This window comes from Falco cherrug, chromosome 7 (assembly GCF_023634085.1).
Source record: "Falco cherrug isolate bFalChe1 chromosome 7, bFalChe1.pri, whole genome shotgun sequence".
NCBI lineage: Eukaryota > Metazoa > Chordata > Aves > Falconiformes > Falconidae > Falco > Falco cherrug.
The window spans coordinates 10977827-11005615 of record NC_073703.1 but is presented as its reverse complement, the minus strand read 5'-3'; the positions used below and the strand labels follow the sequence as shown (position 1 = coordinate 11005615).

At 42.4% G+C, this 27789-nt stretch overlaps 1 protein-coding gene across 1 annotated transcript in view; it reads right to left on the bottom strand.

Annotated features, from left to right (window-relative positions):
• Positions 1-27789, bottom strand: part of AGBL1 (AGBL carboxypeptidase 1) — a 332817-nt gene that overhangs the window by 218912 nt on the left and 86116 nt on the right. Inside the window, exons 6-14 of the mRNA XM_055715877.1 lie at positions 25434-25471; positions 14152-14360; positions 9209-9374; positions 8157-8230; positions 5299-5415; positions 4012-4613; positions 2028-2111; positions 857-943; positions 338-486 (exon numbers count right to left, since the gene is read on the bottom strand). Coding sequence (XP_055571852.1) covers positions 338-486; positions 857-943; positions 2028-2111; positions 4012-4613; positions 5299-5415; positions 8157-8230; positions 9209-9374; positions 14152-14360; positions 25434-25471 — 1526 coding nt within the window. The remainder of the gene's footprint in view (positions 1-337; positions 487-856; positions 944-2027; positions 2112-4011; positions 4614-5298; positions 5416-8156; positions 8231-9208; positions 9375-14151; positions 14361-25433; positions 25472-27789) is intronic.

Below are 27789 nucleotides of genomic sequence, written 5' to 3'. Positions count from 1 at the left end.
TCTCATTCAATTCCAATGGATGGTCTTTTTTCCCCTCTCCCAACCCTAGTGCCATTCTTCCTCAGTTCTGGTCTCTAAACACAGAATAATGACAGGCTTTTTTCCCCACAAATCCTCTCCCAGTTCTCGGTATTCAGTTTACTCCTCAGTCCTCCTGAGGATAGAGAAAGGTCCTTTGACAAATCTAAAGTAACTCTTTAAGTGGATTTCAGGGCAGATAAGGTCAAACTTACAGTTTGCCTTACACTTACAGGCATTGGAAGTTTGAAACCTTTACAGCACTAAAAAAGACATTCTTCTGAACAGAGGACTACCCCAATTCTCCAAAGACCCATACCATAATTAAATTGGCTATTGAACTTCTCACAGTTGATAATGTTGAAGCGATAGGGAACTGCTAATTTCATGTCACGGACTTCAAAGTAGAACCACTGGTGATGCTGGTTGCTGTTCACATCTCCATTCATAATTAAGTCATACTCAAACCTGTAAAAGACCAGAAAAAATGGTGGCCATGACGACCTGAGCAGTCTGCCACTGAACCTGCTGAGGACAGCAGGCTGTACAATCAAGTTCATTAATACCCTGTGAGAGTCAAAGAACACCATCAAACTAGCTGTGCCCAAACACACCATTAAATACTCACACTGTGTTAGTCACGTCAAAACATTTTGAGCTCTGTTTTCCCACTCCTCTTACTTTCATGACATCTAGGTGTTGGAAGGCATGATAAACTCTGTGTCATGTAACCTGCTTCCCTGGCTGACCCTTTCCAAACCCAGGAGAACTCCCTCATTTCACACTGCAGTCACAGCAGAAAGGCAGGCTGGGACACGGCCGCCACAGACGTACTTACTCACGCACTTGGATGGCTTTGTGAAGGTTTCCCGACTCAAACTTGGAGAAGAATGTCAGGCAGCCTGGAGCACCTGGGCTTGAGTTACTGCAGCAGATCAAAGCAGGGATACATATAGCAGGTTGCTTCAAAGACAAGCCTTCCCCAGCACCTTTTGTGCACTAAAATAGGGGATTATATATATATATATATATTTATTTTTTTTTTTATGAGCAAGACCCTGAGAAGTAGCAAGAGGTGAGCAAATCCATAATCTTCCAATCCAATGCAGCATTTTTCTCTACCGTTGCTTAATGACTCTAAATCACATTTTCTTTTCCTTTCCCAATACTCCTTTTTGTCCCAGTTCACATTTGCTTTCTATATTTCAGTTACTTTTCCCACTGACTTACTCCCATCAGTTTAAGTGCACAAGGCAGCTTTATACAATTATGATACATTTACTCTTCCCTCATCGATATAGTTTCTTTCTCGTAAAGCTTAGAAACCCTTAAATTAATCTTGAACAACTTCATAACTTTCTTCTACTTCAAACTGTCCTTCACCTTTTTTCCCTCTAAAGTATGTTCTCCGAGTCACTCATCCTTCCACTGAATGCAATTTCTTCATATTTGGGACCCTCTCAACTGCCCTGTGCTACATCTTCTCAAAGACCACAATGGCTGGCCATGGCCGAGCCCTTAAAACAGTTCACAAGGCTGGATGTACGCTTTTCAGAAACCTTTTTTAAGTGCCACACCTTCCAGAGTACATCTGTAGCCTGTGACACTGGCTGCACTCTCCGTGGGAAATGCTCCTTCAGGGTGCAGAGAGACTGCTTCTGGATCCACAGGCACAATTCCCAGCATCAGCCTGCATGCTTCTGTTCCAAACCACCACAGGCAATGCAGGCAGATCCAGAGACATCATGCTGTCCCTTTGATGTACAGATTTTCTTGTTCTGTCTAAAAAAGTTTTGAGACTCTTTTGCTCCAGTGACGTCCACAATAAATCCTTTCCCCAGAGCCACGTACAAGGAATCTAGTCCTCCCGTAGATTTTTCCTGTTGGGCTTTTACCTCCTAGGTTATTTCTTCTATATCTTTACCAGAGCCGAATAAGTAAACTGAGCTCACAACCTAACCCAGCACTGACCATGCCCCTGGTTACAGTACTGAAATTAAGTTACCCACCTGGGCTCGTCTAAATCAAATACAGTTCTGCCTATCATGTCACCTGGCTGGATTAGGCGGCGAACATCATCTAGTACTTTGTCCCTAGGGAAAAATAATAAAAAAGGCAAATTATAATGACACTGTGAGAAATCTCAGTATAGAGTGATTTTGTAGAAGAAATATGAAGAGGCTTAGGAAATTCTTTTGAAGAACTGGTAAGAAAGAGGACATCTTTGTGCTAATTTCAAGTGAACTTAATTCCAGGTGAATTTAATTTGTTAGGGGCTTTGTGGGGTTTTTTTGTTTCTTTGTTTGTTTGCTTTTTGTTTGTCTTTTTTTTGGGGGTGTGTGTGTCATTTTTTTTCCTTGGTTGGTTGGGGGGTTTGGGTTTTTTGTTGGTTTGTTGTTTTTTTTTAAACCATGAGAAAGCTCCTGTTCCCATCTGTAATTCCCATTACAACAAGATGCCTTTTGGGTTAAATGACTGATTCTGTAAAATTTCTATTCTCTACAGTATTCTGTCAAGTTTTATTTATCCCCAGTTCTTCCCAGTCACTGTCAGTCTCCCAAGCAGCCACCCTTGTTCTGTGAGGAAATACGTGCCATAACTTATAAACCTATTAGTCTGTCTCATAGTGAATCTTCATTCTAAATCAAGCTAATTTTCACTCATTATTAAACTGAAGTTCTCTGATCCCTAAAGATAGTCAGATGTGGAATACCAGATTTTCTTCCTGACCTTTGCAGCTATCATGTCATGCCCTAAAGCATGATATAATTATTCCCATTTTAGCTGTACAGTTACACATGTTATTAGAGTCATAAATGCAAAGCTTTTAGAGCAACAGTGCAAGGAGAAGATTAACAAGTGATTTTGCCTCTAAATAAGATTTTTAGCCTTTATATTTGCTGCAGAAAGAATCACCATCTCTCTAGAGGTCAGAAATTAGTGGTCTTCACAAATGTCATTTGATTACCGTTGCTCAGCTTTAAAGTTTACCATAGAATCTAGCCTCTTTTGGTACCTGCTAATAATTCCCTATACCACCAAAAAGAAAGGTCAGGTCATTGCACCAGTCACACATGGAACAGACCTTGTCCCTGCTGCTGCTCTCTGACTCACAACAGACTTCCCAGAAGCAGATACACATGCTAGGGAAGGAGGAGAAGATTCTGGAGGACCTTTTGAAGCAGGCAGAGAGCAAGAGGAACAGTAAGAAGGGACACAGCAGCAGAAGGGTAGACGGGGAGATTCCCAAGAGCAACCTGACACAGACACACAGCTCTGAAGGGACAGAAAGGATTTTTCCTCAAAGAGCCAGATGGGACCCAATGTTGCAAACACTAAAGGTGGCTGGATTAAGAGTAAGACTGAAGGCAAAAACATATCCCAGAAGGATGCAAAGTCTTCTCCATCTCGAAAATGAACTTATTCTCACTTGTACTTAACAAGGTCACAGATTTGCAGCTCATTCTGGATCTTGGTCTGCTTGCTTTAAGAAAAAGCCACTAGTAAGTCTATGTCAGAGCTTTGAGCAGCTTAGCCCCATCACACACATAGGTACATCGATACATTCATCAATAACTAGTTTAATCAATAACAATTTGGAAAATGAGCTAGGGGAGTCTTTATGGATTCACAGAAGTCATAAAAAAAATCTTACTCCAGGGTAGACACTACCAGCTTAATCTAAGAGATAGAAAGCAACGCACAGTCAGTTCACAACTCATCCACTGACACACAGAAAGTCCGTGTCAGAGATAGGAAACAGGCTGGCCGATTCCTAATCCTGTTTGTAATCCAGTTGGATACCATTTCCCTTTCTTCAGGAAGAAAACCCAAATAAGACCATCCTGCTGTTTGGCCTTGCGGCAAATCATTGGATATCCCAAAATTTGTTCTAGAACTTCTTAAGACATTCAGAGGTGTTATAGTTAGAACCTACATAAACCAGTTTTGAGGCTGAGAGAGCTCCCATTGTGGTAATTAAAGCACAATCACCTTTGAACCCCATATTTGCGCTCCAGCATGGGCTTGCTGTAAGAAGGCGGCTGGTGACCCCAGAAATCGGGGAAGGCCAAGTCTTTGTAGTCCAGTATGGACTTAACACACTTGGCCTTAGCTACGTAGAAGCGAGGGCTGTGGAATGGGATATCCCCTTGGTGTTTCTCCAGAAGATTTGTCACTATGTCTGAGCTCTCCAGCCTCCCTCCAGGACTAGGATTGATTGAGGCCTCACAGTCAGGGTAAAACATATTTTTGTACCAAGCAGCATCTTTTGGGAGAGGACGCAAAGCAAGCGCATGACTCCTGGCTGGATCTTCCTCTTCACAGGAGTCTACACCTTGGGCTGCTTCTCCAATGTCTCTCTTTTCGTTGTTTTGATCCCATCTGCATTTCTCCTTCTTTGTCCAGCTCTGCAGTGGGACTTTGAAGTCCTTTTCCCCTGGATCTGGTCCTGCCTCTGTGACACTTTGATTTCTCCATCTGTAGTTCAGATGTTTTGCAGAAGTAGCACTGGGAATGCAATGACAGAGAGCAGAGGGAAGCCTCTCAGTCCTGTCCTCCAAGGTCTTCTCTTCCTCAGACTCTGATTCAAGCTCCTTTAAATTTAAAAAGCAGAACAAATTAAAAGAAACTAAAGACAGATTGTGCCTCCTTCCAGAGGAAACCTTTCAGGGAAGAAAGAGAAAATATTTTCTCAAATCTCCCAAAGCTGTACTCATCCGATAAAACAGCCAGAGTAAAATCAGCCCATGGACCACCTGCCAGAATTTCTCTATCCACAAAGCTGCTTCAACAGTAGTCCTCAGAAACTAAAAGGATCAGATTGAGTCATTTGGGTGAGTCATCTCCAACCAACACTGATTGTTCTAACAAATTAGGGAACATAATTTGCAAGGCATTTTTTAAAAACGTAAATGTTACAGCAGGGTAAAGGAGGCCAATCTGTCATGCAAAACTCCACCCCTGCCTTCATGCAAGTGTATAATTTAATCCCATTTGGCTACTTATGGTCATAACAACTGTCACAGCATTGTGTGTACAGCAGCTATATTAAGCCAGTTGTCCTTTCCAGATTCATATTTGAAACAGTTTTTAGCTCTCCTAAATTCCAAGACTTGTAACGAGTGCAATACTCTATTTCTTGTCCCAAACTGCAATAGAACAATGATTCAAACTGTGCATTTCACTCAGTGGCAGTGCAATCTTGTCAGTACCCCCCTTTCAAGTATTTCTTAAACTCTTGAATATTCACAAATAAAGGAAGCCACACTGTGACAGTACCTGAAAATCATGGGAAAGTTCTGGGCACATTGCTTCATATTGTCCAAGCTCTTCCTCTGGCCGGTCAAGCACTGGCCTCGACCTCAATTTGTTCACATCTGTCTCCAAATCATAATCCTACAACACCAGAATTAGAACGCATTTTATATTAAACGTGCCCAACAAGATGACTGTTAAAGCAATATTCTGCTTAATACCCTTGGTTTCTAATGACATCAAACTCATTTAATGAGTCCTATAACTGTTCTTCTTATAGTCATAAAGGCTGTTAAAGTCATTTTAGGAATGGAAAATAGAGGCACAAGAGGAAAAAACTACACTCTGAAAAGGTGGAATTTGATGTTTTGGTATTTGAGCACTTAAGTAGAGATACCAGGAAAAGATGGTTTCAAACAGGTCTCAAGATGGAAACTTGAACCTTTTTATAAGCACCTCAGCTTGGGAGGTTTCAAAATAAGAAACACCAACAACTACTAGTTATTTCTGAGCGTATCATCCATTCCCTTGCTTATGCTGCATAAACCAGTAGGCACAGGTCGTCAAGGTGTAATCGGTAATATTACGATTCAAAGAAACACTAATCAAATAAATGTGTACTTAGCAAGAAAATTCTCAAAGTATTTTGAAGCCAAAACTGTCCTCACAGGCCACCAGCAAAATTAGAAAATTTGACACCTCTACCTTTGATTTAGGCTACCACGTGGTTTCTCTGAGTGCCTACCAATCAACTGAAAGGCCCACATCCATATCACTGAACTTGCAGGCACTAATTGCCTATATTTTATTTCCATCACTAAATGCTGCTTATAAAACCCTGTCAAATTCTTGCCCAATACATCTTCTAAAGTCTCCAACTTTCCCGATACTTTTCTATCAAAAAAAGCTTTTTAAGTCTCAACCATCAGCTAATCGGGGATAAGAACTGTTATCTGAAACTTTCACAAAGGCAACTCTGCATTGATATACAGCCTCCTCCATAGCAGATATAAGAACCAAAACCAAACTGTTCAGTTTGTCAAACATTCAGGCATTTCATAAGAAACCAGGAAAATATGGGGCAAGAGGGTGGGATGGAGACATGACATTGACTATTGGACATTACACTACAGCATTATTCAAATAATTCAACATGTCGCTATTAATTATGCTTCATCAAAGGCCAGCAAAAAAGTTATTTGCTCCTGATAAATAGACTAATTTCTGAAGCTGTTATCAAAAGAAAAAATAATAATTGCCTGAATGCAAAAGCGTCCATGACATTTCAAACCCTGAGCCACACTTACATTGCAAAGCGGAGTTTGAACTGCTCTTTGGGCCAGAGTACGAGGTCAGTTAAAAGGATTTGCCACTAAGCGCGCAAGAATGATGCATAAGCAGCTTCAACCTTGCTGAAGATTTGGGTTGAGAAGGGTAGATGGTTGATGTGGTGATTTTGGTTTTGGTAGAACTGTCTGAACAGCTACTGATGGAACTGTAGAGCCAAGTTTCAGTTTGGTTGATATTACTAGTATGCATAGATATGTGTTATGTAGCTGTGAAAATGTTTGTAAGCCATATAAATATCAAGAAACATGGTGCAAATGGTATCTCATAAAAAAAAAAAAAAGATAAACAAAGTTCATTATCCATTCCCTCCTTGCTTTCCCTTTAGAAAGATTTGTCACAGGAGATATATGACCGGCATACCAGACAAATAGTGCTTAAAACTCACATTCAGAGCAAGCTCTTAGGAAAAAAAAAAAAAAAACAACAAACAAAAACACAAGAAAAACTGCTCACATCTACTTGGTAAATCCTTATGAATAATGAAATAGTTCAGAGGCATATAGGCTCTGTTTCTGAATGAATAACTAATTAAAGAAGGAGATAAATTCACTATGAACCTTATTCCTAATGAGCATCTTGATGAGCTCTAATATTCAGATAAAAACAGTCAGACAGGGGCAAGTTAGGACACTGAGCTAATGTGGGTTTTTTTAAAAGGCTTCCTTTTTTTCCATTGGAAAAACTTCAGTTTAACACTTGAGGAGAAAAAGACAGGGCAAATAATGAAAATACCCTTCCACAAGAGTCTCAATCATATCTAATTAGATGGCATTTGCAACTTACTTTCTTTAATTTGCCTTCCCAAACCACTTTATATGGATAAGAATTATTGCAGCATTCACTACTTCACATTTGTGTATGAGCTTGCATGCATTTTCACAAAAAAACCTTTGCACTCTCCTCCTCAGCTGGTAGGGGTTTGTTTGCCAGTTAGGTCATGACAGGGAGCGTGCAAAGGGAGAAGTCAGAAAAGTATTGAATAATTCATTGTATTATTTATCTGTGCGCAGCAGCAAATAAAGAAGTAATATAGGTTCACCTGCCCCAGCTGTGGCTTTAAAGAACTAGCCTTTTTCTTAGGATGCACAGCCTAAATATGCTCTGATATGGGAAGAAAAAGAGGGTTGGTCTTTCCTAGATGCTAAGTCAATTTTCCCCTACTAAGTGCCATTTCTGGTCTATACCTAGAGGAATCAAAGATCCATCATTTATCCCTGATGGTGCGTGTGATTCTAATAGTCACTGGTCAGCCTCTGTGCAGGAACAGAGAAGTCACCAAACCCACACCGTCCTGGGTGACAAGCATGGCAATTAATAAGCTAAATGCAGGGGATTCTCTTCAATGAAAGTCAGAGCTTTCTCTTTTCCTTCTTTCAGGTATCCTTCTATAATTAACGAAGTGTGTTTATGTGGGACCACATGCACACCTACATTCTCTGCTTAGACAGCTTATCAGGATGTCAAAATGGACACCGAAAAGTTTTACTTTCCAGTATGTGGATGATTAAGGAAATTATGGCTCATATACCTACTTCCTCCTTACTCTCCACATCCTCATTATCCAGGTCTTTTTCAGCCTCTTCATCTCCATCACTTTCATAGTCACCTGCAGAAGTAGAAAACAGGTAGAGGCAAGAGCACTCAACCTAATAACCCTCTCAGGCCCTCCACAGAATTATACGTAATCTCTTCTATGTGTGCCACACATGCCTTCAAACTACAATGCACCACTACCCTGATTAAACCAGATCCCATTTGTTAATCTAGTATAAATGAATTTGGCACTAAATCTCCCACTTTTTAAAGCTCTTTTCTCTTGGACTGGAGCACTGCCTTTCAAAACCATGACAAATGTCACTGTGATATGGATCCAGCTCGTATTACAAAGCAATACAGAGATTTTCTGCTTGGCTGCAATGATATTACAGGATGCTTTTAATCTATATTATCTAGATTAGAGTGGTTTACTGCTATCATCATTATTGTATTTGAGCATCTTCCACATGAAACTGAAAGGGACAGAGAAATTGCTTGTGTGTATCATGGAGTCTGCTGTTTCTCCTTTTCTGTGGGGTGGATATCCTGCCTGTGCTCGAGTTCTGCTTTTCAGCAAGAGCCCACATCTTTTACTCATGCAGCATGACTGCTATCTGCTTTTATTTTATGAAGGAAAAAGGATTCCTGCAATTCTTTACTGAAAAAGCTGCAGGGCAGTGCTCCCTCCACAAACAGTCACACACAGGCACAATTGTCTCTCCCTAAGTTGTTGCAGAGTGATGGCATCTCCAGCTTCTGCTATGCCCATTCTGTTCCATTATTTTTTGGATAATAGAAGGATTTGGGCTTTTTTTTCCATTTCCTTGCTCCTTTTAATCTTATCTCATTTATTCTCCAAACAGAATCTCCAGCTTCAAGAAGACTTGGGAATAGCTTCATTTCTACCGAGTGACAATGTAGTCCATCAGATTAATTTTGACCATAAACCTCAGGACTAGGCTGTCAAGAGTCCCCTACAGAGACCCCACACTTAATCCTGATGTTGCGGTCCTTTTTGTCCTACTGAACTCACCCTTCAGCCATTTACCTTCAGATCCCTCACATGAAGGTTCAGCCTTGGCATTCCCAGGAAGAGGGAAGGAATAGGAACTTCTTACTGTCACCACAGGCAGAGGCTCCTTGGGGTAGCACTTTCTCAGAATATGAGTCACAGTGTTTACGATAGGATCCAGATTTTTGCAAGATAAACAGTCCTAGGAACCAAAGGAGAACAACGTTAAGAACTGCCTCTGACAATTGCCCTGCCTATTACATGCAATCCCTCAGAGCAGAGGCACTCTTCCGATTGGAATATGAAATCTTTATATCTATAGTCTCCTCCCCTCCCCCCTTCTTTTTCTCCTTTCTTTCTTCTCTCCTTTTTACTATTAAAGAAATATGCCTGGAACAGCAAGACCTCAAGTTCTTGCAGTCCATTGCTTACAGAAATACAGGCTAGCACAGAGCTCAGGGGACTTGCAGTGATGCAGAAGACACTGCATCCCCTAGCTCTGCTCTAAGACATTACAGTCAGGTTATACCGAAGGAAAGCATGATAACAGCATAAGCTGAAATATCCTAGCTAACACAAGCAACAGTAGTACGGAAGAGATATATTCTTTAATATGGATTTTAAAAAGTCCTACAGGGAGCCCATGTATATGTTTTGGCTGCCAACACATGCCAAAATCTGTGCTTCTGCATCTTCAGCACAACTATACCCAGAGCTATCATGCTAAAACCAACACAGGTAAACTATCACAGTTAACACCATTATTTCACTGTAGTCAGTGTGCACAATGTATACTCAGAGAGAGCATTCCCGCTGTACTCTATTCTACATGGCTAAGCACTTGGCCCAATAATTAGTCTGAAAGATCACTATATATTACCTAGTCATAAAATACTGAGTTCCTGCAGTATCCCACATTTTTTACTCCTATAATCCAAAGTAGGAAATAGAAGTGTAAGAAGTTACAAGAGCTCAGATGTTCTTTGATGATGTAGAATATTTTTGTATTTTTATTACCATGCTATGTAAGTGAACTCCTTGGTCTTTTGTTGCAAAGAGAACACACCACCACCCCCACCCCCCACCACCCCAAGAACTACAAGCTAAGACCCCCCGGGAGATCACAGTAGCTGTATGTCTTAAAAATAACAGAGACAGGGAGTTTGGATAAGCAAATTACAGCTGCTGCAGAAAGGTGAAGTTTTTTTTAAAACCGATAGGTGCGATGCTCAGAAGACCAAGCCTTCAGATTTTCCCCCAAAAAAGCACATCTGTACCACAGCCTCCATCAGAGAGGGTGACTGATCAAAGTAGCATCCCACCTAAGTTCACGTGTGCCTATCAGCATGTTATCTTTAGTGGCTTGGGACTGACACTTAGCTCATCAGAGCAAGAATGAAGTCAAATAAGCAGCATGAATGTGGTATAAGGCAAAAGAGGAATATTACAATATATTCTAATACTATTTAATATTTTTGCATCCCTTCAGCACAGATAAAACATAACAGCCCAGAAGGCAGAACAGAGACTTTGCACCATTGTCTGACAGCTCATAATTAGGATTTGGGCTAGACAATAAAAAAAATAATAAAATTCAGTAGAACCAGGGAGGTGACCAAAGAACATAGCAAAGTGCTTTATTATAATCAGGAACATGAAAATGGCTGTATTGGGGTGGTTTTGGTTGTACAGGATTTCATTCTGTTTTCTCATGTATGATTGAACAGCATTATAAGAGTCAGTGGGATTAACAAGGGTCCCTGTAGGGAGGCTAGAAAAATCATCTAAAGCTGACATGCTTACAAGCCTCACTACAAGAATCTTAATACGTATTTCTAGATTTCTGGCTGTTAGGAACAAGGGGGAGAGAAAAGACAATTTTGAAAGCATCTCCAAGGAAAGTTTTATTCTGGTTAGAGCAAACACCATGGAGAACTAGTTTCTATTCCCAGTGTTTCAATTTATTCACATGGCGTTCGGTTGCCTTTGTTTGCTTGTTATTACAAGAAAGATAGGGAAAGTTTGTCTACATGTGGGAACAGAATAACATTCTTGAACAGTACTATTATAGTTTACTGAAACTGTTCTGTTTTTACTAGAACAGTGAACAGAGCTGTATAAGTGTCTGCCTTGGGCCAGCCATCTTAATTCGTTGCCAAGTGAAATGAGGTAGTCAAGAACAAGGCATGTTCATCTAGACAATGAACTTCCACACATAGAGTTATTCAAGGATGTTGCTTGAAAGCCACGTTTTTCTTTACAGCAAATTCACTTACAAATGCAAACAAGCCTTGAGATACTTTACAGGGAATTTGTGGGACTGTTTTCATTACTGTTCATAAAGTGCTGTCGATTCCCAGATAACAGAGTTTACAGATGACTGAAAAAACATTCCACCACTGTATTGGAAAAGCCTTTTTTTACTGACATCTGAGAAACAGACAGAAGACTGCTTTGTATGTGTGTAAACTATCCCATTTATTTTGTAGTGAGATATTGTGAATGAGGAAAGAGTGAATCCCTAGCTCAGAAAGCCCATGTAAAGCTAGCCCAAATTCAGGGGATTTGCTTTTTAGCCTCCACACTCAATCTTTTCTCTAGCGAATCTGGAATACTCCACATATTCTGATACATTAAAAAAGGGAGGTTTCAATATGACAGTAAGGCAAAAGGTGATGATGCTTATGGATGCTACACCTGGGAAATATAGAGTGGAATATAGGATAATATTATCTGAGAGTAGACCCTAGTGCAGGAAGGTTGAAAAGAAATCAGATGAGCTTAAAAAGTCAGATGGAAAAATGATAAAATAGCAAAATAATGTTCAATGCACCAGTATCTTCTAAAGTGGGTACAAACCTGTTTTCTTGTCTCCGAGCAGGCAGCGCTTTGTCAGTGCACACGAAGCCAGCCAGTTGCTAACATCAGTATACCATTTAACTGCCATGAAAGGCTAAGCGGAGCTTGGAAGAAGAAATGGGAGCAGAAAGTGCTTCCTTTTCACAAATGATTTAATTATCTAAAATAATTTGTCATTCCAGGTATGAGCAGCACTCAAAATATTTCTAAATTCTCCTCAAATATCTCTAAATTATCCTCAAATAAAGTAGCGGTCACTACTAATCTACACAAGCTTTGTAAACAGGAGTTCCACTGAAGGTTAAAACAAACCCATCTTGGCAAAGCTGTTTCCATTGCAGCAGAGATATAGATATATATATAAACTAAAATGTTTCAGCAGAACTTTTCTAGCCAGCTCTTAAAACCTTTAAAATTCTCATTAGCTGCCTAGAGTTCAGTCAAGGCTAACCACCACAGCCAGCAAATTCCTAAAGGTACCAAAATACTGTCTGCACACACAAAGAGCCGTTGCCTTCCCAGGCAGGAGTTGTTTTGCCTGCCCTGTCTCTCTCTGTCTTACTACAGCCCGCAGCTCCCCTCAGGAGAATAGCTTTCCCATTTTCTGTTTACTATGAAGATTATGAAGATTTCAGAGCCACAGCAGCCCCCACCTCAGAACAGAGCAGGGAAGAGCATGAATAAGACCTCCTAGGGCTGCCAGGCTCCCCCCGACACTTCATGTCTTGGAGACACACGATATCCCAAAGTAGTACGGAGGGAACGCTAGCTTTGAATTTATTAACCTTGGTAACTCCCCTTCCAAGATGTCCCTAGCAGTGCACAGCAGAAGAACAGAGCAAACCGGAGGCCCCTGCAGCTGTCGTTTCCGCTCCACTTCTAACCTTTGGAAGGATTAGCGTCCTCCGTGTTTACTGGAGCCTCCGTATGTCATTTCCTGTTTGTTCACCCAAGGTGACACCATATTTGTACTTTCCATGGGGTTGCTCCCAGGCTGAGCCATCAGGAGATGTTAGCTCAGAAAGCTACATGGGCTGAAGAAGGGTCTTGAGTGGGAACGAGCTGACATCTACCCTCAAGCAGCTGTTGCCATCCACCCTACTCAAGTTTCTGCAGACCAGGGACTTCTCATTAACAGAGGTCATACTCCCTGGAAAGATCTGCTTGTCCTGGCCACCTCAGCCCACCTGAAAAAGCAGTCAATTCCTCATGAGGAAAACAAAGTGAAAAAATTCTACAAGTCTACCATTTACTACTGGTAAGAAATATTTCGGTCACAGGAAAATTGCTCATGACAGCAATGGGAAAGGTGAAGAAGCAAATACACTGGATCATAAGGCAATGGATTTTCTGGAGGAGAAGAGGACAGGTTTTTCATTCTGTCTGTCATGGTCCTAGAATGAGACAATGCACTGGCCAGGAGGAATGACAATGGAAGCCCTCCTTGTGGAATCACATGGGTCAGGAACTGAAGGTTTCTCCATAAGTGACTTCCCCAAAGAAGCCTAAGGAAGCACATGGGTGAGAGAACCAGAAGGAACTCTTGCTGTCCTGTACCTGCCCTTTCTATACCTTACAGGGATCCCATCCTCAGAACCATGTCATCTTTCTTGGTGAACCCATATTAATGTTTCACAAGATTAAAACTGGGCTTCCTGAAAAACAGTTGATGGATGTTTCTCATATAGCAAAAGCCTGGCTAAGTCAACACTTTTTTGTGTGAAAGACTGATTGGGTGGAACTATCCATCCGGATACTCGAAAGAAAACACCTCATGAAACACCTAAGCAACTCTTCTGTGGAGATACTGCACTGCTGTCAGATGAAGTCCAAGCAACAGTAAGATCCACAGGGGTGGGGAAAACAAGCATTAAAAAGCCTGAACTACATTTTTCATGAAGCTCAGAAAGAATTAAAATTAGTTTTAAATATAAACATTTCAGCTTTTCTGTAGCACTAGCTGGGAAAAAGTCCATACTTTTTATTTTAACAATATCAGGTTTTTTTTCATTTGTATGTTATTTAAATTCAGGATAAAACTGTGGAATTTCCTGCGCTGTGAGGTAGGACCCAGCACTAACCACCAACCCATCTCACTTAAGCACAAAAGCACCATTTACCTGTACGCTTGTAAAGAGAATCTCCATACCCCGGGAGCCAAGGAAAGTCTCTCTGCCCAGCTGGATGTCGGTGATGTGCTTTAGGCAGAGCAGAAGACCCCTACGAATATAAATGTAGTTGTTGGAGACATCATTGTGATGCCAGTCTTGATACAGTCTCAGCAGTCCACCCAGGTAGCCTCTGTTCACTGCCCGTCGGCTGTTAGACTCTAGAAATGAAGGGAAAAGGCTGAATTAAACTCTTTCCACTACTCACGCTGTTTGATAACCACATGGCTACTCGGAGCTCAAACTCAGACTGTAACACCTGCTCATTCTTGCTTAATGGTCTCAGTTTAAAAAAAAAAAAAAAAAAGTTGTTGGGTTTTTTTTTTTTCTTTTTTGACAGTTTAGGATGTTGTTATTTCCTAAGGATGAGCTAGGCTCTTAGAATTATACATTAAAAAACATGAAGCTGTATCTCTCCTGTCCAGGTGGAAATGGATGCTCCAGAACCCTCCAGATGAATCAGACCATGGGTGGGGAAAGGGCAGAGCCTGTATCTCCTTCCAAGTGCTAATAAACTTGGTTTCAAGTGCAGCACCGTAAGAGTTCCTGAGGAGTGACAAAAGCTAAAAACCACTGAGATTAGTTGACAGCAGGTCATATAATCTTCACATACCGCTATACTTCAGTCTCAAGAGAACACCTTGCTGAGATCAACAAATCCAGAAACCTTTTAGCTGTATAATTCTGTCACAGCCAGTGAAATTATTTTTAACTTCTAAATGTATTACCACATATACCTGTATAATGAAAGACATGAATCAAATCATTCTAGAAACTCGCAGTATTTAAAAATTAACAAAACACAACCAACATAAGCAACAGCAGTTTAGGCTCCTTTTTTGTTGCTTTCTGGCTCTGAGATTTTAAAGGTCACATTCAAGTAATGTTTAAAAGGCTTTACTGCATGGGCAAGAAAACAAAGAATATACTTTTTCAAAAAATAAGCTTTATAAAAATATGAAAGGAAAGCTGCAAAGTTCCCTTAATCATGTATCTCCAGGATATCAGGCTAAAAGGAAAAGACTATAAAACTTGTGATAAAACACAAATTCTGCGGAGTATTTTAAAACACATCCCTTCACTCACTGGGTTCCTTGCCCTGCTCCACAGGACAAACATGAAGCCATACCAGACTCTAGGCTCCCTCCCTTCAGCCTAACCCTGCCTAAACATATTTTCCTGACTGGTCCTGACATTCCTTGCTGTGACACACATTAGAAGCTGTCAGGAGCTCAGTAGTCAACCAAGGGGCCAGGTAGCATACGTAAGACTGGAGCTCAGCTCCCTGAATACCAATCAGCATTTGCAGCTCACAACAGATGGCTCTTGGTATGGGATCTCCAGAGCCAGTAGGCTCCAATTCATTTCCAGTTCATTAAACAAAGTGCCAGAGCCTCTCACACCTGGAATGTTAAAGTCATCAGTGGGGATTAACAGGACAGGAGAAGCAGCTAGAGGTTAAGAGAGAGAACAGAAAGATGCTGCATTAAGCAAACCAGTAACAAGTGAAGGCAGGGAGCGAATAATCAGGAAGCAGCTAGTAGGCAGCAAGCCTCAGTCCCAGGGATGAAGTAGATGGAGGTACTGGAAAGTGGAAGGAAGTTGTCTGAAGTCATCTCAGCCTGCTTGCTGCCGTATATGAGCAAACCCTTACCTGGAGAAGGCACTGGAGGGTAGTTCTGCCACCTAGTCTTGTCCTGCAGTTTTCTCTACCATTGGCACCACAGGGCAGGCAATAAACAGCACCTCCAGAGCAGTTTACCATCTCTTTTTAATCCTGCTCCGCACCTTCACGCTACCCTGTTGAGATGTTTTTGCACCAACCTGCTGGTCTCACAGATCTGCCTGGTCTCCTATACCTTGGCCTGCAGTTCTTTGTAGCACCTTATCCCCTTGTTGTTAACCATCTCACACTAACTCTACCAGTACACTTGTATTTGAGGGCTCAACGGTTGTCAGTATGCAGGAGGTCATCCTTCTCCTTTGACCTTCACTCTGTTTCTTTTTTCTAGTTGACTTTCTGCAAGAAAACTTTAATTGCTTCAGAATCCCTTATCAACCCCAATGATTTTATTCATGATTTCCTGTTAATCCTCAACCAGCTGTCATGTTTACTAACCTGCAGGATGACTAACCCCTTAAATCAGTCAATCTTCCTTGAAGAATTACTCAGAAAGCTCTGTAAAAGTCAATAAATATATAAAACATGACAAGAAGAAGCGAGTCAGGGACTGTAAGGTAGCGACAATTTAGATCAGACTCAAAGCTTCCCTGAACGGTTCAGAGGCAGACAAAATTGGACTAGATCTAGGGATTTACAGCCCCCAGCATCCAGTGCCTGAAGCCTAAGCTTTCTGCATCAGTGTTGATAGGACAAGGGTATTTCCCTTGTCCTGGAAAAGCACTATAGGTAGAGCTTCTCGGGGAATTTAATTTAAAAAAAAAAATAATAAAAATCTCCTCATAAAATGTGTTTGTGAAGTTTTCCTCATGTCTTTCAAGACAGGCTTCCGTGTTTGGATCCCAGCTCCATAGGGACCAGAGCACACAACTGTCCCAGGCTCCAGTTTTTAATCGCTGGGTGAAAAGCATGGAGGAAGCTGAGCAAAATAACTTCGCTGTGTTTCCCTTCATGTTTTCTGGAATACTTATCACCTTTAAGATCAGAACAGTTGCTTTAAAAAGTGAAGCTGAGATAGCCTGTTCTGTGAGGAGATGGAAGAGGCAGGACTATAGTTTCCTCAGCACTTTGATCAGAAGCAATGATAATTACTTGCTGAAGGGGCAAAAAAACCATTTGTTTTGTTTGTCCTGTCTCATTTCATTGATTCTCCCCTGCTCTCCTGCGTTGTCAGTGTTTTTCTTGGTTTTTTCTTCCATTTTTTTCAGTTGTATAGTCAATAAATTAGGGAATAAATGAAGGAGGGAGTATGCCAAGATCTCCAGAAGGCAGAATGGAAAAAGGAGGCCTCCCCACCTGTCTGTGTCTGTTGGTCTCTCCATCTAGGGATGCACCTGCATGGGTATCTATCTATATTTTGGCACAAATACAGATGGTGGAAATGAATCATACAGGTACGAGCAGCACTGCACAGATTTGTAGGCAGCAAGAACCCACTCCTCCTGGAGTGAGTATGCATGATCTGTGTGGTAAGTGGGAAAGTGTCCTATGTCTTTTGACCTTTTCGCTGTTATTCTTTTGTTAGTCCCTTTCCTCATCCCTAGATGTGCCCAGTGGAAATGGAAGTTCTCCCTCCACACAGCTTTCAGCAGTGCCCAGGGGTGGTGCTGCCTATTGCGATTCCTGCATGGTCAGTGTGGCAGATGCTCTCCTGTTTGAACTAACGGAGCTTTGGTCCAGGCAGGCGCTCAGCAAGCACACCTAACTGGAGTTAATCCTGTTGTCTGAGGCTATTAGTGAGAACTCAGCACCAAAAAAATAGTTTGGCTGGAAACTGGGCTGATAAGCAGCCAAAACTATATTGACAGGAGAAAGTCTGACTAGAAATCAACCATTTTATGTTATAAATATCTGCAGCCATCAGGGCTTATTGAACTCTCCTTCCATAGCAGCTGGTTGCATGGCGATGATCTCCCCTTGAGCAGGGATGCCTCTCCAGGTGACCCCTCAAAACTGAGGGACCCCTTACCTGATCACCAGACATTCACGTGTTGGTAAGTGACATTTTGTTGCATGCACCTAACACTAAGATACGTATAGTAAGCTTATGATGTAGTTTTTTGTATCCCATATTAAGTGTAGTGAACAGTAATTGACTGCCAATCCATCTGTACTTATTAAATAATTTACATACCTATTTACTGATTAAATAACTACTGTATCAGATCTGAGTGATCTCTGACTCTTCTGTGACAGCCTGTCTTCCTAGTCTTATTCTGGCATCTCTGGCTTTCTTTGCAAGGGTTTCAATTCTGCCTGCTGAGGCTGGGATAGGTGACAGGGGAGTGCTCGATGTCTTCTTAGTTTCACACACTTCTAGAACTGACCCTCCGTTTCTGCCTTGCTGGAAGCACTGCTGACCAGTGAAAGTTTAAGCACGGCAGCACAGAATACCTGGCCTGAATAATCCGTGCAGTTAGCCAGAACCGTTTGACATGGATGCACAGCCAAGGCATGGAAGCATCAAATGGTTAAAGATGCATCTAAATTAGTGAGGGGATCACACTACAAAGAAATCCTCGGGTTTGAGCAAGTTCTGATTTTGTGCTGGGGGACGAGGACAGACTCTAAAGCTGGGGTTTTAGTCTAGTAGATAAAGTCTCATGACTGCTAGTGTTTCTGTGGATATTCCTGAAGCCCTCCCAGCATTCCAGTCCCCTTTGAAGCATGTGCCAGGAACACAGGGACCACTGGAAAACACGAAGCCTATTTAATCACAAAACTGAATTACAGTCAACCTGAAATATGATGAGCAATGCACTGCTTACCAGGCAGAACAAAGAGATATTCATCTTTTTGTCTATCTGTTTAAATCTCTTTGTTGATGCCACTCAGCTGATTCTTTATGCCAAGAACATACATTAGTACAGTTTGGAGATAAGAACGCTCTGCTAAATTAACCCTATGGCCCCTTAAGCAGTGAAAGGAATAAGAAAATCTCCAACTTCCCCACTCTGCTCTAGTGATTACCTCTTGGGAATAAAAGATGTGAGATATCTCATAAAGTGAAGAGAAAACACCTATTTTATTCAGTCATTGAGAGGTCATTTTTTCTGGAGATAAACTTGGAGGTTCCCTATAGAAACAAAAAGAGTTGTCCCTATGGAGAAATGTAGTTACCCATCAAGTCCTGGAATGAATTCAGACCCAGTGGGCTCTACAGTTCCAGCAAGAAGCTGGTATTAGCTCAACTCTTGTTGGAAGGCAGAAGACAACTGTATTTGTGCCGTGTAAACTTCACGGAGTCCAGGCACTTATTTAAGCCTTGAGGACAGATGAATAACTGTCACAAAGGCAGAGAACACAGGCAGGATTTGCTAACAGCTACAAGTGCCGTGGTTTTGCTACTAAACCTGGATTCAGCCACAAGCTCAGCTTCAGTACAAGAACAGCTCATTCTTTCTACTCCAAAATATTTGTTTTGGTTCCAGGTTTTGGCTAGTTCAGTGGCAGTCATACAGACTGTATTGTGACATGGTGATTATTGTCTAATTTGCCTTTGTTACATTGTTTATATGTAAAAATCAAGAAAGAGCAACCCATCCCCTTCCAAATCTTTCAAACTAACCCCAGAAGGAAACTGATTTTCAAAAAGGTTTCCTTTTTCTCCTGTGTTTTTCAGTTTCACAGCATCTTCTGGTTGTAACCCAACAGAAAGCTGGAAATCCACAAAAAATATACTTGCACAAAATTTGCAGCTTGATTTTTCTGACCAGAGTGGTTTGAAAGAATTCAAATAAGGATGCTAGAATTTGGAAGACTTCCTCAAATTCAGCCACTGAATTTTCTGAAGCTGGATCATCACTGGAGGCACAAACACTGCCTATGCCAAGACAAAGGCAGTAAGCAATCACTATTAAGGACGGTCAACAGAGAATGAAGCAGCTCCTCGACACTTTGGTTCCATTGTACCCACCCTGAGGAGCAAAACACTGGGAAGCCACGATGCCCCAGGAGATGAAACCAACCTTTTTCTCTGGAGCACAGAGTTACTTTCAGTTTGGAATATATCTATGAATGAAGAGCAGTTTGGGGGAAGGAAATATAATGGACATTCAAAAACATATTTTACCCTATAAAGTGGCTCTTCTCAGAAATAAATGTAAAAATGAGGAATCAAGACTATTTGCATTCTGATAATCAGGAAGAACAGACAGGCACAGAACTTGGGTTAGATTATTGTGAAAGGAACTATTTGCAAAATTCAACTCTGATCACAACACCCTGCAAGTTGTGATGATAGATTTGGGGCCAGGCTGATAATGGAGTTTTAATCCAGAGGTGGGTAACGAAGTCTCAGACTGATGGTGAGAAATGGGTGCCTGGTGAAATATTAGGCAAACCACAGCCACCGTGCTGGTGGCTACAGGAACCGACATGGTGTAACCTTAGGGCTATTTTGACACAAAATGAGACACCTGCATCAGTAGATCTGTTGGAAAGCATTATGAATTCAGACATAGAGGGCGCAGACCTTTCAGAAATCATAATCTGCTTATGTGCTAGAACTTCGCTTTCTGTTTCTCAGAGTTACTTGCCCCTCCTTGATGCCAGCATAAAAGGAAAGGAATGACACTGATTATTTTATCCTGCCAGCCACAGGACATAGTCCTTATGCTTTGATTAAAAAAAAATATATATCAAAAATAAAGACCACACACCACAGAGCAGGTGAAAGGTTAAACAAAGTTTAGTTGATGGAAGATGATGAAGGAAGAGCTGGAAATGAGAGATGAAAGGCTGGGGTGAAAGGGAAGGCAAGATGATAAAGATGACAAAAAGGAGGAAGAAAAAGATATAGAAAGAGAGGGGCAAAGCCGTCGGCAATAACTGCTGCTAGGACACAGAATTGTCTTGATGAAATAAGCATGATCAGGGGTCACAACAACCTGTATATTAAATTGCTCATCACAGTTTTACTAGGCAAGTGTTGCAACCAGGGCCCTGCCCGTTTCCCTAGCCCTTTCCTTCAACATCCACTGAGCAAATGCCTCTGAGATCAGCTCTAGCTAATTTCCTTAAAGGCATGCAAGCTGCTAATTCTGGGAAGCACAGATAGTCAGGAATTACAAATACAACCAAAATTAGATTAAAATAACCTGCTGATAAACAAATTACTCACCCAAAATAAGTACTGGAAGATGCTCCGGTGGGAGCGGGGATCCCTATAACATCACCGCCATCGTGTGGCTCTGGGTGCTGGGTGGCAGAGGCCAGGTCAGTCCTTCATGTCACCTTCAGCCTGCAACCCCCTAGGTATGCACTTGTCTGCGCTTATGTAGCGGGTGTCGTTTTCTTCCAGTGCCCCAAAACTGGGAGTGGTTTGCCTGCTTTATTTGGGGTGGGGGTGGGGGTGGTGGTGTGAGTTCACTAAAAGCAACAGAGCCCACAGCTAAGAGTGACACAGAGGACAGCCCTTGCCTTCCACTGCTGCTCAAATGGGCTCCAGCTGGGATATACCCCCTCCACACCTGAGCATCTCGCAGGCAAAGGAGGGCTTAGTGATGAGCTTCCCAAGCCTTAAGACAAAACTGGAGCAAAATACGAAGGCAGATGTACAGAGAAGGAGAACAAAGCCAAAGGAGGCTGGAAAAAGTAGCAGGTGTACCCTGGGACAAAGAGAAGAGACTCTGGGAAGGACGTTGGCCTCATCCCACCTCAGTTTATCTGTAGCTATCAGTATCTACCCCCTCACCCCCACGCTGGGCTGCAATAAGCATCTAGAAATTGAAGGAAGGATGGGAAGGTGTAACACTGGAAACCTTGACTGTAACATCCAAGAAAAGAGTCGAAAACTCCTGAGGCTCTCATGGCATTTCAGCACCATTATAGATATTTACCAAGCAACATGTTCAGCCTGTCTAATGATGTAGTTCAGGTCAGAGGGAGTTAACAGCACAGTGGAGGGAAAATAGATATTGGAAAAAACTAGAACAGAGGAAGGAGTTGCTACAAGCGGTTTGCTGCATGCTGGTGGGGGGCATGGCAGGTGGAGAGCAGCAACTGGGAGAGTAGCATGCGAGGACTGGTGAAGTACTCTGGGATGCTGGGAAAGAGATCAGAAGTCAGGAGTGAGACTGGCTGATAGTCAAGCAAGAAACATCTTCTCTATGTCAGTAATCCAAGTTTCCACTGAGGCAGCACTGCCATTAGAAGGGACAAACTTTTCCTTTCCTCCGTTATTCACTGTCTCTGTGACTATTACCGATTTCCACTCTGCTCAGGGGAACAGGACAACCAGGGTCACTCTTGCCTAGCACAGGGTTTCCAAGCATTTCTTCCCTGTTGTGGATAAAGCACAAGTTTGTAGTGTCCTATCACTTATTTCTTTGGCTAATCATAACTTCTCCTGCAACACACAACAGCAACAATTTCCCAGGTACCACTGGAGCAGTATTTTTTTCTTAAACCGATGCCTCCTTTCCTGGCAGATCTTGCTTCTTGCAGTTACGCACCTGTTAAGCGGGCATTTAGCACCAGCTTCTGGGAGGCAACGGAGGCCAAAAAGTTTCTAGCCAGCCCCTGCCTCTTGCAGGTGGACCGAGCCCCAGGCAGAGCTCACGGCAGCCTGAGGAACCGCGGGTGGATGCTGTGAATCCATCGGAGAGGCACACTGCCACCTGCCCGCTCCCGTCAAAACTGCCGTGCGCTTTCCCGTTGCAGCTCGCTGCCAAAAGCAGCGGGGACCCCCACCCTCCAGCGGGGACCCCCACCCTCCAGCGGGGACCCCCACCCTCCAGCGGGGACCCGCGTATAACCACAACCCCGCTATCGCTTTGGGCTGTAGCACTTCAGGAGACGGCAGGCCCGCAGGGGGACCCTCAAGAACGGGTGTGTTCTTGTCCTGCCGGTCTTGCAGCCTTAACCCCCAGGAAAATTGAATCTCACCACCAATCCCCAGCAAGTGGGTTACTGCCAGTCTCCAAAAAGGCTCACAACAATCAGCCAGCCAATTCAGTACTGTAGGGCATTCCAGGATTCCTGCCTCCCATTTAGTTTGTATCCCATCTAAAAGATGCTAAAGGGCTTCTGGGTGCTTTGCTGTGACAGCTTTACCTCTTGTTTTCATAAGCAATTTTCAAGTGCTGCAGCGTTCACCAGATACGTTTTTTAACTTTCTAAGAACCCTGCACCATTCCAAGGCACTAAGGTCATGGGCATAAATAATTTAACTGTGACAAACAAAGCTGTCCTGACACAATGATGGAAAAGAATCCAGCTCTTTTTCAGCCATGGTGAATTTATCTCTGGAGAAAACAGAGCTGTTTTTCACATATCCTGACCCACACCCCCCAAAAGACACCGCCTGCTCATTTGTATACAGCTATCAGAGCAGTCTGCTCCAGAAGCCTGGAGCTTCTCATGTCCTGAGCCACAGGACAAGGAGAAAACTAAAAGACATTCTTGACCACTCAGCATCAGATTGCAGAAAACATCAAAAAACACAGTTCAGGCTGCCTTGCAGGCTGTGGTGCTCAATTTGATTGCACAGTATTGGCACCATTTCCCAAATCCCAGTTCCAGTGTCTTAAAAGAACATCAGCTGAAAATAGACGATGTATTTTCCTAAAATAACTTTTCCATGGAGGCATGGTAGCTGGTGTTGCTGCAACAATGTTGTTTAGTTGTGAATAATAAAGGAGAAAAGGACACATAACAGCAAACGGGAAAGGGTGTCTCAAAAGCAAGAAATGTCTCTCTCAAGCAATGCCTTTGTTTGCAACGGGCAGCAGTACAAATGACCACGAGAACCCTAATCTGTACATCACAGTGATCGACCAGAGTGCTGTGAATGGACCACTTTGCTCCATAGATTAAATTCTCATTGGAGTTTGGGTTTTGTACATTCTGTGAAAGCACCTGAAACAAACAAGCAGACTGATCGGTGTGTTCTTCCAGTATGGAAAGCCTCTACACACTTCCTACAGCATAAAAAGCACAAAAAGGAAGGACCAGCCAAGATGCCTTCACAACCTAAATCACCTGAGAAGAGTCACACAGAAAATTCTAAGAGTAAATGCCTTTAAAAAAAGCTTACCTCACTCCAGGAGAGAAAAGGCTGGGAGAATTTGGAGCTGAATCCCATCCTTTTAGATTCCCTAGATCATTCTCAGCTTCCCTACCAAGTTTCATAACATGTATTTACAACTCCCCAGGAGACGACATTTCACAGCTTCCTTGGTAATTAGTCCTCTACTTTTATATACTGTTCTCATCTCTAGGCCCAGAACAAGCCTTCCAGCACAAAACTTATCCTATAAATATCTTGGGACAACAGAATTTCACTTCCCATTCATAGTACTTACCACAAAACAGGAGTGCAGGAGAAAAGCTCAAGCTGCCAGATGAGCTTTCAGCTCTTGCTCCACTTCTCCAGCCTTCTCTGTAAATTTCTTTCTACTTTGAAGGCTAATTTTGCTTTTGTATTGCAAGCAGCTGTGGCATGGCCCCACAACTCCCTTATTAACATCTAGTGCCCAAACCAGAAGGTCTTTCCTTGTTGCAATAATGTGACCTTTAAATCTAGGCAGCAAGGTTAATACTGAGGCATTATTTCAGAATTCATCACTTGAGTTGCTGCAACTCAGACACGATCCCATTGCAGCATGCTCATTTAAGCACTCCTTCCAGTGCTACAATTTTTCACAAATGCATTTATTCTTAATACTATGAAAATGAGAAGGGGGGGAGGGGAAGGAGGGGGAAAGAGAAGGACAATACGCCATTGTGATTTATTGTAGAATAGATTGTCTGCAGTAGAAGAGTGCTCTTTCTTAATCAAGGCTTTATTAAATTCTGCTAATAAAAAGCTAAGTGTTTTCAGATGGGATAAAGGCAAAAAATGGGTAGCACGTTCATTTCAGGAACGGTCACACCAGTAGTGTGTGACTGAGAACCCATGTTAAGGTCTTCAACACCACAAGCCAGCTGGTGCAAATGTTAGGCACAGCCTCCCACAGCAGGGCTGCACCCCAGCAAGCACCAGGTCTCAGCCCTATCTCCACATTATCAGACCTGACAAGCTTGTGAGGGAGAATAAGGACGTCTCTTTTGGACTACAGAAGTTTTCCAGGCCTTTGCCAACAGCATCACTGTTACCAAGTACAAAGTACAACAGCACCACAGGACAGACAGGTCCTGGTCCCACTCTCCAGTGATGCTGGAACAGAGCAACAAGCACTTGTCCCTGGCTGGAGAGGTTCCCCATTGCTTCCACTGTACCAAGCCTCAGGACAACCACTGTTCCCTAAACACTCAGAATTTAAAGAATTTAGAAAAAAAGGTCTAGTCTGGCTCCCTCAGCAGCTTGCTGCCTGGGACCTAGGGCACCATGTCCCATAGGGCTGTGTGCTCACAGAGCTGTGGGGCTCCAGGAACCATAGCTAAACATATAGGAAACTTCTGCATTACTGCCTCTCTCTTCTAAGCAGTGCCCTTTGGGACTAAGGGAAGAGGGGATAACAAGGGAGAATGAGGTTCAACAGCATCGTTCTGTCCAGCAGCACAGCACAGAAAGGGAAGTCAGAAAGAAGAGGAAGAAAAAAAAGCTTACTTGATTTCAGCAAAGCTGCCAGAGCCTCAATGGCTGCCCTGGGGAAAGAAGAGAGAAGGAGAAATAATGTCAATTTCTTCAATAATTTTTGTAGCCTTCATCTTCACAGTCTTTTGGGCCAGGCTTCCCAGCTGGTCTAAATTGACAGCTTATGATAGACTTTGACAGAACTGCTGTGTTTCACACCAGCAGAGGATCCAGTCTTTGCAGCTGACTCAGTTATTCTAAAAAGCCATTAGCCCTCTAGCTTTAGTGTTACACTGATTTGTAGTGACCATTAAATTTAAAGCAACACCCACATATCCAAAGTAATGAAGCAAGTCTTTAAACTGCTGCCCCAGAGCTATTTCTTTGTATCAGAAACTCAGCACATGCCCACTCCAGACACCAGCGCTTCTATCTACTTCAGAGATAACTTCCGCGTCAAGCTGGGACATCCATGTCAGTATTTCCAGCCAAATTCCACTCCCTTGTCCTTTTTCCAAAAACAAGCTTCATCCCCATCCTCCCTCCCACCAGCTTTAACTGAGAAGAAAATTTAAGTTCTTTTAATTGTAACAATATCTTAACATTGCAGGGGCATATAAAGGTCCCCACTCAGATCAGGACTTGTAAGAAAGATGCTAAAGCTCTGCGGTAAGACTGCTCACCCCATGGAGCTTAGAGAGATATACAGAGAGATTTCTGCTGACCTGCTGTGTCGTTTCAATGTGCAGGTAAGCAACTCAACCTGCCTGAGCCAGCACAGCACTGGCTTGAATAGGAGCTGGTCACTAACACTGGCAGCTTGAAAAGCTGAACTGAGGCATCCTTGCTCCCCACCATCTGGAGAAAAGTTTCTTCCTCATGTGGAAGAATATTTCTTCCTCATGAAGGATTATTTCCTCATTTCTTCCTCATCTCCATCCCACCAGCCCCAAGAAACACTCTCTTTTCTAGCCATGTTCTGCTGGAGCAAGGAGATCCATGTTCTAACCCAGCTTACTGCTGTGACGTTTCAAGTGCCCACAGCTTGGATAAATAAATACAGCTACAGAAGCCTCCATGCCCAAGGATTCCTTAAAGTGTAATCTCTTTACAAACCAATCCCCAAATAAAATCATATTAACTTCCATACTGAGCCAATTACCATCCTGCAGCAAAAAAAATAAATATTTTTTTTGTTATCAAGCTGCTGTTCATTGTGTGTCCTAACAGCAGCTGAGACTAAGAAAGACTCAAGAGCTGGTTCTTACTGACACTGGGTTGACATCCCTATCTAATACCATTCTCTCATAATGAATGTGTCAGAGTTCAATAACAGCATTACAAACAAACTGCAAAAGAAATGCACACAAATACAGATAGAACAGGAAATCAGTAGCTAAAAATCTCTCCAAGCACAGTCATGCTCTCACTGCTTCTTTAACTCCACCTAAACAGAAGTCATTCAGCTGGTGGGAGGAATATTGTCATCCACCAGCAATTCACCATGCTCAGAAAAAGGATATGCCACAGCCACTGATCATTCAGTCTTTCCCTGAACTTAATGTTTAGGACAAAGTAAACAGCTCAAGCAAGTTAGAATTCACCCAGAGTGTCTCCCAAAGCTAACACTCAAGTATGTATCTTTTAAAGGAGACTACATACCTATGTGTGTGGGCTTAAGGTGATGTCTCAATCACATCCCAGCACAGCAGACCAAGGAAGGAAGGACCAGAGTGCTTCTGGCTCCAAGCAGAAGAGAATAAGAATTTCCTGTAGGCATCTGGTTTGTTTTGGAGGATGCTTATAAGCATTGCAAAAAGTTTCAGTAGGGCTACGCCACTGTCGTAATGTCAATATCGCCAGCAAACCTCCCGTCAACCAAACACTCAGAAAATCTGGATTCTCCAATGCTTTTCTGGGGTCTGTAGACCACATTGCATACAGACAATTTATCTTCAGAGGATCTCAGACCTCCCAAACCATGTTCTCAGACAGTGTAATCTCTTATTGCTACTATCTTTGAATCCCCATTCTAATTTCTTATCACACCTGGCCCAGAGGAACCTAAACTCTTCCCAGCCATACCACAGCTGATCCTTCAACAGCCTTAACCACCTCTAGTCACTTCTCTAGGCCTGGAGAGAGCTGGTCTGCTCCAAGTCAAGGGATAAGAGCTGTTTGTGCTTTTTATGCAACCTGGTAGAACAGGTTTGCAACTGCTTTGCTTTTAGAGCTGAGAAACCCAAGACTATCATAAAGTTGTAAGTAAATTCACCCAGATGGTACTGTGGAATGGAAAATTCAAGTATGTCCTTAAAAAAAATAAAAAAATAAAAAAATTAAAGTTGGTCTCACCCAGATCCCAACACCACCGCTCCATAGAAACAGA